The sequence below is a fragment of the Anabrus simplex genome, chromosome 1, assembly GCF_040414725.1.
Source record: "Anabrus simplex isolate iqAnaSimp1 chromosome 1, ASM4041472v1, whole genome shotgun sequence".
NCBI classification, from domain to species: domain Eukaryota; kingdom Metazoa; phylum Arthropoda; class Insecta; order Orthoptera; family Tettigoniidae; genus Anabrus; species Anabrus simplex.
Genome location: NC_090265.1, coordinates 1,747,999,997 through 1,748,012,760, shown reverse-complemented (window position 1 = coordinate 1,748,012,760; position 12,764 = coordinate 1,747,999,997). Strand labels below are relative to the sequence as shown.

The 12,764-nt window shown below is 37.2% G+C and overlaps 1 protein-coding gene across 2 annotated transcripts in view; it reads left to right on the top strand.

The window, feature by feature from the left end:
* The window catches only part of Mtp (microsomal triacylglycerol transfer protein), a 221,940-nt gene that overhangs the window by 182,081 nt on the left and 27,095 nt on the right, over positions 1-12,764 (top strand). For both annotated transcript variants that reach the window (XM_067138503.2, XM_067138504.2), the window contains 3 exons: positions 4,998-5,158; positions 7,223-7,341; positions 7,524-8,177. In XM_067138503.2, coding sequence (XP_066994604.2) covers positions 4,998-5,158; positions 7,223-7,341; positions 7,524-8,177 — 934 coding nt within the window. The remainder of the gene's footprint in view (positions 1-4,997; positions 5,159-7,222; positions 7,342-7,523; positions 8,178-12,764) is intronic.

Sequence of the window (12,764 nt, the reverse complement as noted above, 5' to 3'; positions counted from 1 at the left end):
AGAGTGGGCGGCATCTGCCATGTGTAGGTAACTGTGTGTTGTTGTTATTATTATTATTATTATTATTATTATTATTATTATTATTATTATTATTAAAGAGTCTTTATTGTGGCGAAGTTAGGGCTCCCGGCTTTTTCTTACACCTAACCACTTCATGTATATACAAGATCATTTTTACATAAAATTTAAACATATGAAATCTTTACAACCTAAAGTATAACTAAAGCAACGAAAGTATCACTAACTAAAGTGAGTAAAGTATATGTATAAACAGGAACACATATTCACTCTCATTCATGCATCCCATTCACACTCAAGAAAGACTGGAAGTGCTTATAAGATGACGCTAGCAAAGGATTTTAAATTCTGTCTTAGATTTAGCTTCCCTGATGTCATTGGGGAGTTCATTCCATCAGCTCGTGGCGGTGATCGTGAACGATCTGATGTAGGTTGCGGTTCGATGCACAGGAATTTCTAGTGTACAGTCTGACTGGGTATTGAACAGGTGTAGGGAACTGAGGTAGTGAAATCTGGTGGATAAATAAGGAGGAGTGTTTTCAGAAAGCACTTGATACACCAAAGTAGTTGCATGGAGTCTACGTCTGTCATTCAGTCATAACCAAGATAATTGTCTATAGTATGGGGATACGTGGGCATATGGTCGTTTGTCAAATGCATACCTGATGCATGCATTTTGGGCACATTGTAGTCTCATGCCTTGCTCGTTATTGATATCAATAAAAACTGTATCACAGTATTTCAGAATTGTAAACAAAAGTGATTGAATGAGCTTTATTTTCAGGGACCAAGGAAATATATTTTTAAACCGCTTCAGGGGATGCAGGCTTTGATACATCTTTTGGCACACTTTCATTACATGTTGCGACCAGTTCAATGTTTCACTTATAGCCACACAAAGATTCATAACTGTTTCACAATATGGAATAATGGTATTGTTTAGTGCTACAGGAGGAATTTCATATTGTTTTATTGTGTAAGTTTTTTGACATACCAATGATTATTGCTTGCGTTTTAAGAGGATTAATTTTGAGATTATTTCTCAATGCAAAATTACTTATGAGACTTAAATCTGCATTAACTTGTTGTACAGCACTCTGAATTTTATCAGTTCTTGAGTGGTAGTAGATCTGCAGATCATCAGCATAAAGATGATACTTGCAATGTGTAATCGATTTGGCAACATCGTGTAAGTAAATTGCAAACAGCAACGGTCCAAGTACAGACCCTTGGGGGACACCGAAGGGTTTGTTAAGCCACTCAGATCTACTATTAATTACTTTGACACACTGACGGCGATTTTTGAGGTACAAACTGATAAAGTTTATTGCCGTCTTGCTGAAATTTAATGAATCCAATTTTGAAAGTATTGTGGTGGTGGATAGTGTTATGTGTGGTGTGTGAGGTGCAGGGATGTTGGGTCAGCACAAACACCCAGTCCCTGGGCCATTGGAATTAACCAATGAAGGTTAAAATCCCCGACCCGACCAGAAATTGAATCCGGGACCCTCTTAACCGAAGGCCAGTACGCTGACCATTCAGCCAACGAGTCGGACACTCTGGATGCTGCAGTGAATACACAGAACTGTTGCATATGGGATTCATCTCATCCATATGTTGTGCAGGAACAAGCATTGCACTCAGCTTGCGTGACTGATTTGTATTACATAAAATCAGCTTCATGGTCCGTATCGCACTTACACAGATTTACAACCAAGTATTTTTGATTTTCCACCTTGTCGATACACTAAATTGCTTAAGGCAACTTATTGGTTAAAAGTAGTACATGTTTCATATATTATAAACATCTTCAGTCACATTATATTATAAACTATTTAGATGAAAAATTCATATAATGACAAAGTATCAATGCTTTAGAGGAAGTGTCCTTAAAATTGACTTAAGAAGACTGACAATATTAAAAACAAAATGCTTAAGAGAAATTATATAAATTCTTTCTAGAATTGAAAGCAGTTGTCAAGGAAACACTTGTACAATAATCCATAAAGAATATGTCCTAATGATTATTCTTTTCTTAAAATGTTCATAAAAAAAGGCCAATTTATAAATTAAAACATGAAAAAGATCACAAGAAAAGAATTGGAATCTCTCCTCCTCCAGATAGCCCTATGACGTATTCCTCCTCCTTTGAAGCTGAACATAACAAGAAGGAAACTCATGACACACCATTATTCCCCACTCCTCCACCTCCTCAAGTACATGAACAAGAGACAAGGGCGCCCATACCCGGGGGCAAGGTGGGGCCGCAGCTCACCTCTAGCTCCCATGGAAAGGCAAAAATCTAGTGTAGTCACGTGTTTTCCTTTCAAGAAAGTGACTTAAAAGTCAGTATTACGTAAAAGTAGTTGTACCGTCCCCCACCAACAGGCAGGGGTTACTGTGGGTTATTCTACTGCAGAATAGAAATCGCCATTTATCTCTCAAAATATTAAAATGACTACATACCCCCAGGTCTGGGCCCCCTCTAGAAACTCTCATATAGGTGCCCATGACAAGAGAGAACGCATCATCACTACTACACCAGACACAAGACCGTAAAAAAATGACAGGAGATACTGTTCCAGAGGAAACCAGGTTTAAAAAGAATTGACAACTAGGAATTAGTAATATTTCATCTGAAGTAGTAATAGGAACCACATTATGAAATCTGGATTTCTTTATTTCAACAATTATAAATGTATAATTTTTAATTTATAATTTGGCCTTTTCTTTATTTTCATGAACTTTTTAAGAAAAGAATAATCATTAGGGCATATTCGCTATGGATTATTTGTACAAGTGTTTCTTTGGTACAAGTGTTTCTTTGATAACTGCTTTCAATTGTAGAAAGAATTTATATAATTTCTCTTAAGTATTTTGCTTTTAATATTGTCAATCTTCTTATGTTAATTTTAGGGACACTTCCTCTAAAGCATTGATACTTTGTCATTATATGAATTTTTCATCTAAACAGTGTTATGTGGCTGAAGATGTTTATAATATACGAAACATGTACCACTTTTAACCAATAAGTTGCCTTAAACAATTTAGTGTATTGACAAGGTGGAAAATAAAAAAATATTCAGTTTTGACTGATTTGTGTCGTTTTACATGCTCCTTCATTCTTGGTCCAATTTTCTGTGAGAAGATGACACCTTGCGGACTTGTAAGGTGTACAGTGACATCTGCACTATAGGGACCTCCTTCCACCTTTGCAAGAACGCAACCGTGACCATACTATTATTTTCATGCAAGATGGATAAATACCACTTGTCGCTCACCAGGTGAAAGTTTTGCTGCAAGAAATCTTCAGTAATGACTGCATCATCTCTAGGCAATTTCCACATGCATGATCTATGTGTCTCTCAGGGACACCCCCTGTGAGCGGGGGCGATAGAATAACACCCGCAGTATCCCCTGCCTTTCATAAGAGATGACTAAAAGGGACTCCAGGGTCTCTAAGCTTGGGAGCATGGGTTGGCAACCACAGGGCCCGTAGCTGAATCCTGGCCAGGCTCCTCACTTTCATCTATCCTATCCGACCTCGCTTGGTCAACTCTTGTTCTCTAGATGATATTAGCTATTGAGGCCTATGGAGTCCTTCATTTTCACGCCCTTCATGGCCCTAGTCTTTCTTTGGCCGATACCTACATTTTTCGAAGTGTCGGATCCCTTCGTTTTTTTACCCCCTCTCTGTTTAGTGTTAATGGAGGATGGTTGCCTAGTTGTACTTCTCCTTAAAACAATGATCACCACTACCACCACCACCACCCACCACCACCACCTCTCTCAGGGACATATCCAGTCTAAAGGTGAGCAAACAATGACATGTCACTCTCATTTCACCAGATATGCTGCAAGCAACTGTCAAACATGCTGTGTCATGGATGCAGCAAGTTGCCAGGATGAGAAGTCATATTTAACAGTTGTTGTACCAGTAACCATAGTTTTTGTAACCGTCATCCCTAATAAACTTGCCAGAACCACAGTTACATCTGTTTGATCTTTCCTGTCTTTTCTCTGCAACTATACAATGATCCAATTGCCTGCAGCGCCATATTTTTGTCTGGTGGTGGGAATTGGAACTAAATACTTGTTTTGCATAATGATACAGATGTCAATGCCCATAGGGAACCTGAAATATTTGTCCCGAATGAGTACATTTATAAAACAAATATAGTTGGTCTGTTATTGGACATTATAAACTTTCCAGCTAACTCATTCCTGGTTGACAGCGTATGCACTAGCCATGCGCCTTGGTAGGTGTGCTGTTCACTGACTGATGAGCCCAATTTAGCACACTGGCACGAAACGCTCCATTCCATGCTCTGTTGCTTTGATTCGGGTGTTATATACGGAACCCATGTTTTGTCTCCTGTTACGATCTGACTCAACATTCGCCTGTAAATTTGCAGGCCAAACAGACTCTGTCCCAGCGCAAGATCAAGATCTCTTGGTCATCGGAGCAGGCAACAAGTTTCTATGAAGAGGATACTCAAAACTTAGTTGTAAGATATGATAAGTGTTTAAACAAACTTGGCGGCTATATTGAAAAACAGAGTAAAGAATGTGGAATCTGCAAATGAATGTGGTGTTTGAAGTTAACTACACAACAAAAGATTATTTTCAAATGGTCCTTACTCAAAAAACATGCCTCATAATTATGATATTATTTTTTATCTTGTAGACGGCTTTACTAACTGGAATGTTGCATATAGTGGAAATAATTCTCAGTCCCTTGAGACCTGATTGTATACAAGTTTTACTCTATTTTTAAATGTTGCACATGAAACCCATATTTTTTAATATTCTCTTCTTGCTGTCCTGCTTGCCCTCATCCTTCTTACAGGGCAAAACCACTTCAGTTTTGCTTTCTGGATCCTCTGGAGTAGGGAGTCTCCTATTCCCACCTCCTCTCCTACCATATAGGCCTAAATTAGAGTGCACCTTCATTGACTGTAATGTATTTTTGTTCCCAGACTTCAGCTGTGTGATCTTGTTGGAGCAGCTCAGACCCAAGCAGCTCATGAAGCTGCCATGAAAGTTCTCCACTTAGAGGCTGAAGGTGACTTGAACCAAAATGAAAGATACTTCCAGGCTTTGTCATTTGGTTCACATCCTATACCACTGGTTATCAAAGGTGAGAATGTTAGAAGAAATAGTAAACTTTTAATACTGTATAGCTTTAAACTAAAAAGAGCCCATTCTTCAGGCAGTTCTTCTATAGATAGCGAGGTACATATGCTGCATTGTTACATGTAAAGTATTCTTGTGTGCTAGTAGGTAAACATTAATGTGACTGGGGGTGATAAATAAGGACACAGCTGGTAGTCTTTTATTTCTACAACTAAGATATATTCATTACTAGTACTTACAGACTACTAACAGACACACAACTCGGCGGCAACCGACAGACTGACAACTTTACAGCATTACTCTCACACAGTCAATATTCCATGGCAGAACACACAGAATACTCTGCTTCACTGTAGACTCACAGTAATCAGTACTCCACGGCACTCTACTCGCACACAACACTGACTCTGACTGGATGCCTGTCTGCCTTATATGGGCTGGGTCTAGCAGCCAAGATGTTTCTCGAGAGTGGGAGATCTCCAAAGCTCTGGATGGTGAATATTGTGGGGTAGTGACATCAGAGAGAGACCGGCACATCCCACTACCTACAAGCTGCTCCTTCCTGCAGCAGGTATGCAGCAGTGGGCCAATAGCCTAGCTGTGATGTTGATTACTCCTGTTTGGGGTCAGATCAGCTTGCTCCTCCTACCTTGGAATCAGCAGGGTGACCAGTCCACTACAGCATAGTATTTCATTCAGAATGTTCAGGATTGACAGAGTCCAGCTCTTTCACTGAATGGTCAGCATACCTTGCTTTGATCCTCATATTTGGCAGCCCTAAAGATGGTTTTTTTCATGGTTTCCCATTTTTTACACCAGGCATATGCTGGATCTGTACCTTAATTAAGGTCACAGCTGCTTCCTTCCCACACTGAGCCATTTCCTATCCTGTCATCACCATAAGACCTATCTTTTCAGAGCAACGTAAAAAAAAAGGAAAAATCAAACCTTTGCTTCAATTTAGAGTGTCCAGAGTTCGATTCTCAGCCAGATCAAAGATTTTAACTGCTACTAGAAAATTCTTCTAACTTCGGGACTGAGTGTTCGTGTTTGTCATAATAAATTTCTCTTTATTTACATACAACACATCACACGTAGTATTGAACACTTCCTTCCACATAGGGTTGGCATCAGGAAAGTTATTTTGCAGTAAAACTGGACCATATTGCATCAAGTGCTGACCCCAATTTTAAAAAGAAGAATAGTCTTTTGACATTTATTTAAGTAAAATTATATTCTTTAATTATCATGAAACTGTGGCATTAGACTCTTTTATGATATGTTTGTATTTTCTTTGATTGAGAAAATCAATACCATTATGGTAACCACTAATATAAAGAGAACATTATAGTACCCAAAATGTAGTTCATAAAATTAAATTACTGATGGAAAATTTTATAATAATGTGAACATCTTGTACTGTGGAGAGACCAGGTTTGATAGACCTGAGGTGAACCAATGGGGGGCCCCAAAATATTGTAGGGAGCTCCAATATTCCTTAAAATGGCCTTGCGTGCAGTAACATAAGTTATTTTTTCATACTTACTCAATGCCTAGTATATGTATTATTTTTCATAAGGTTATAAGTAAATTCATTTTTAATTTCTTTTATAAAGTATTAAAGCCAACATTATTATTTTGTTTGTATTTTTCTCACATCTGTGCAAGAAAGGTACTTACATGGTCTTTTATTTCTAATTTGAGATGGAAAATATTTTAACAGATAGTTAGTAAAGACAACTATATTCAGAATGGCATGGGCCTCGCTGTTATTCAAGACTGTTGAATAAAATTATTATGATTTGAATTTTCAACATCGATTTTCTCAAAACTTGCATTTTGGTGAAGTTTTTTTCTTGCACCCAGTCCCCTAAGTGTAGCCTGCATTTCATGTAATAGTGGTAATGTTATGAATCTTTCTGAATCATCCTTAAAAGCAGAAGAGGGGGAAAAATAGTGTATAAAGGAGATAGTTTGGGTTTTATCTTAAAAACATTTCCTTTTCAGAAACACTTTTATTTTATGTCAAAGTATTATTATAATCTTACATTTATTACTTTTTTCTTAGATGTTCTTAAAAGGAGTGAAAAACTTTCTTCAAATGAGAAATTGCAAGAGACTATGATTCTGTCAGCATCAGCGATGGCCAACAGACTTAGGAAGCTGCCAGCTTATAAAGATCACAAGGTACTGAATTACAGGACATAACATTATGATGCAGAAGAGTGTAGTTAAGTACAGAATACTTTGTAAAGAAGGAAAAATAATTACATCATGTTGAATGGTATAGAGTTCCCAGAAAATAAGCAAATAGTATGGGGAAATTAATTTTAATAGTCAAGTGATATAGAACTGTATTTCTTTTCCAGGTTGTGGATGAAGTGAAGACATCACTCCTAAGCAGTTTAGAAGCTTGCAAGACTGAACAATGCAAACAGATGTACTTACGAGCTCTGAAGAATCTTGGTCTGCAAGAAACTGTTCCGACACTGCTGAAATATGCATTGACTGGAACCAAAAAGACAAGTGTGGCAGCTATGAAGGCCTTGAGGTCACTTCCTGTGGAGTACTGGGACGACAGTGTGAAGAAAGCTGCTCATCGTATATATTATCAATTAGACAAACGATATGATTCAAGTGCTCGAACATTAGCAATAGACATTTTATTGGAATCTGACCCCAGTCAGGAGACCCTAAATGATCTTATTTTGTCTCTAGTTTCAAATGATCCTGCCTATGAAGTAAAGCAGTACCTAATGCAGAGAGTACGTCAAATTTCAGAAAGAGATCAAAGTTTTGGTGCCACCGTGCGTGAAATATTTCGGAAAGAAAATGTGACCCTCAATAACTATAATATCGCAGCCCTGAGGGGTCTGTCAACGGCTTTCACTCGTAGTTTTCTCAGTAACCCCAGCAGCAATGGAAGCCTTGTGACTGTGCAAGAAATCTCTAGCGGTCTGCTCAAGAGAGGAACTGTAGATATCGTTGTGGAAAACTCAGGAGAAGAACACACCCTGTTTTCAGTAAGTTAAAAAAAGAAAAATCTTTATTCTTGTTTCCACTTGAGCCAGGCTCTTGCTGTTCATGTTTCTAGAATTATCAAATCTTTTCATGGAGTCAGGCTGTTGTAGCTACAAAGATGCACACACAAAATGTTGTCAATTGTGTACAGTTTTATTTACAAAAAAAACACACACACACACACACACACACACACACACACACACACACACCCCACACCCACCCCCACCCCCCCTTCCTTATGGACTTATTGCCTTCGAGCATCCTATCTGCAGGCTTCTGTGAATTGATTACCTCCACGATGCTCTATTTGCAACTAGCTCTGTGACCTTGTTTAGTTTCGGATGCTTCCATTTATTGATAATGCATTTCATTCTAATGTTTAACTTTGTGAAGATAAAGTTGGCGGGTACTGTGAATGTAAAGAACTAATCAGGGTAAATATCCATTCATAGGAAGAGGAATTCGGAAATGGAACTGTTTCCAATTTCTTCGAAATCATTTACAAGAATACTATGTAAACAACTGATAGGGAATCTGCTACCTGGGCGACAGTCTTATATGCTATATTAATCATAACATCACTTTTTATAAGTAGCACACACATAAAGCATTTTCCTAGTAGACATAATATTGTGATTAAACATTTCAATTAAATATATTATTAACAAAAAAACGTATGAAAAGCAGCATACAGATTAATACAACGTTAATAATGAAAATAAAAAAGATTTGTCATAATGAAGACTCAAACATGCATACCTCATATTATGAAGCGAGCATGTTAGCAATTACGCTATGAGAAGACTTGAGATAAAGAAGTAAGTATAAATAACCACCTAATCGATACTTTATTAATGCCTCAGGCAAAATTGAATAAAATTAAAACTTACAGGACATGTTTCGACCACTTAGTGGTCCTCTTCAGCTGTATAAATAAAGAACTGAAAAGAAAAACATTGTCAATAAAGTATCGATTAGGTGGTTATTTATACTTACTTCTTGATTAAACATCGATACGCTCATGAAATGGACAACTTGTAATAAGACTTGAGATAATCAGGATACATACACTAACTTATACCCCGTGTCTAAAAACTGAAAAAGTAGAAAATTAAAACCCATTTGAAATGATTTCCAAATAGCTTTTGATTTTATATCCTTTTAGAGTTTCTTTGCGAAAGCTTGACATAAAATGTGTTCCCTATGCTACCGATGCGAGAGGCTGGTATGACCATTGCAACTCAAGGGAAGCATTAATGTTGAAAATCCTGCAATACAATATTGATCACTGTTACAGTATCATGCTTTTTTTAGTATGCTAAGCTAATTTAAGTTGTATGTCACTAGAAATACAGCTAATAATGTTCAGCTCTCAAAACTTGCTGGGCAAATAAACTCTTATTGGACCCTCTAAGTGGCCGATAAATTATGCGCCAGGTAACTACGATTTATGCTGCCGATAGTGCTACCTGGGAGTGGTCGAACGGAAATATCCTTTTACGCAGAGGGCACGTTACGCACTACTTTACCAGTAGGTGGTAGAACTGGCCCTAAGTGGTATGTTGCAAGTGACTAACCTTATCTTTTAATCCGTATTGAAAGTCCGTTTAATTACAATAAACAATGTTTTTTATTATAAACCACCTATTCAATACAGCAAAATGTTAACATTTAGAGGTTTTTTTTTTTTTGCTAATTGCTTTATGTCGCACCAACACAGGTAGGTCTTATGGCGATGATGGTATAGGAAAGGCCTGGGAGTTGGAAGGAAGCGGCCTTGGCCTTAATTAAGGTACAGCCCCAGCATTTGCCTGGTGTGTAAATGGGAAACCATGGAAAACCATCTTCAGGGCTGCCGACAGTGGGATTTGAACCCACTATCTCCCTGACGTAAGCTCACAGCCACGTGCCCCTGACCGCATGGCCAACTCGCCCAGTACATTTAGTTTCCTCATTAATATGAAGTTATATGCGGGACATGTTTCGCTCCTTTATAGAGCATCATCAGCCAATGTAGAATCTCAAAGGTTGGTTTACGTTCGTAACTAATGACTTAAAAACTATTTGTACATTTTACAATCTTGAACTTATTTTACTAAAATAACATAGAAGGCAGAATCATTGGTAGCGTACCTTATTAACAAGAACTTAAGGTGGAAAAGTTGACAAAAATACATTCATTTAAAATTATGGTAGAATAAGTTTGCTCTCAAATATTTTCAAACAATTAGTATGTCTAAAATCTTGAAGAATGATTTGTGATGCCTTTTCTTAAATGATTTATAAAGGAAAGGGTGATAAAAAGAAACCAGAGAACTACAGACCAATCAGCCTGACCAGTATAGTTTGTAAAATTCTGGAGAGTTTAATATCGAAGTACATCAGAGGGATATGTGATGATAAAAATTGGTTCATGAGGAGCCAGTATGGATTTAGAAAGAAATTTTCTTGTGAGGCACAACTGGTGGGATTTCAGCAGGACATATCAGATCAGTTGGATTCAGGAGGTCAGTTAGATTGCATAGCCATAGATCTTTCCAAAGCCTTTGATAGAGTGGAACATGGAATATTATTAAAGAAATTGGAGGGAATAGGATTGGACGTAAGGGTTACACGTTGGATAAAAGCATTTCTAAATTCAAGGGTTCAGAAAGTCAAAGTAGGAAATAATGTATCTCAGGAAGAGAAAGTTTGGAAGGAAATTGCACAGGGTAATATAATCGGTCCGTTACTTTTCTTAATATACGCAAATGATTTAGGGAACAATATAACATCAAAAATAAGATTGTATGCAGATGACATAATTGTTTATAGAGAAATAAACAACATTGAGGATTGTTCAGAATTACAAAGGGACCTTGAAAGTATCCAACAATGGGTTGAAGAAAATAATATGAAGGTTAATGGAGGCAAATCAACTGTTACAACTTTTACAAACAGGAGCTTTAAAACTGACTTTGAATATACGGTACTTTGGATGAGGTAGTTATCCCAAAAGATGGCAAGTGCAAATACTTAGGTGTGAGATTTGAAAGTAATTTGCACTGGAAGGGTCATATTGATGACATTGTTGGGAAAGCATACAGATCATTACATGTCATAATGAGGCTACTTAAAGGATGCAACAAAGAATTAAAAGAAAAAAGTTACTTGAGTATGGTTCGTCCATTATTGGAATATGCAAACAGTGTTTGGGATCCTCACCAAGAATACCTAATAAAAGAAATAGATAGTGTGCAGAGGAAAGCAGCAAGATTTGTAACAGGGGATTTCAGGAGAAAGAGTAGTGTATCAAAAATGTTAAAGGAACTTGGGTGGGAAAGAGAAGGGAGAAAAGTAGACTTATAGGATTATATAGAGCCTATACAGGAGAAGAAGCATGGGGAGATATCCGTAAGAGGCTTCAGTTGGAAAATAATTATATCGGCAGGACTGACCACAAATATAAGTTTGGAAGGAATTTTGGCAGATGCGATTGGGGTAAATTTTCATTCATTGGGAAGGGTGTGAAGGAGTGGAACAGTTTACCAGGGGTAGTGTTTGATCCTTTTCCAAAATCTGTACAGATATTCAAGAAGAGAATAAACAGCAACAGAGAAAATAAATGAAGTGTTAGAGGGCATTCGACCAGTGCAGGTTATTGTAAATAAAAAAATGTGTGTGAATAAATTAATTCCATCCCCTGGTCTAAGGAGTTTGGACAGCCAAAGTAGGGGACTGCCTGTAGGGGTGAAGTACAGTGGGGACTTCGAGGGCCCTGGGACCGCTACGGTAGCTGTGAAGGCCCTTCAGGAACTCTGAAAAGTAGTGGCAAAAGGGGCTCTGGTTAAGACACAGCAGGTCGTTATGCTACTTAGGATCCAGAACGGGTAAAAAAAAATGTAAATAAATAAATGCAATGTAAATATTAATGTTATACCAGTTGTATAGTATCATTTGAAGTAATTCCACATACTGTATATCAGTTGACTATATTTGTAAGTAGTACAGGAGATATTATAAGTAGAATTTTGTAAACAATATAAATTTATTAAGGATGAGCTGTGTGTTTAATAGAAAACATTGTTAGCGTAAATTGTATAATATTGTATTATAGGAAAAATTTTCTTCTCTTGTTAATTTAATATTTAGTGCTTGACAATAATGTATTTTAGTGTACCATTTGCCACCGAGGTAGACACCTCATTTGCAAATAAAGAGATTTTGATTTTGATTTTGATTCAATCTTTAGAACTAATATAATTAGTCTATAGACTCTTATCCTCAAACGATAACACAAACTTTTAGCCCGATCTCAATTTTAAATTTCAAGTGACTATAGCCTAGTGCTAGACATCGATTATCTTCGAGATTTGTATTGGTAACCTCTGACATAAAATATAAGAATCGATTATGTATCGCCGTGATACATCTGGTGGTATAATTGCAACACTTTAAATATTGTTATTATTTAAACAGCAAAGTCAAAATATAGGTTAAGCTTGAACATGAGCGAGAAAAATCGAAGTACATCACAGGAACAACTGAGAGCTCCTACACGGACATGATGGTTTAGAAAAATTCATATCGATCGATCATACTATCAA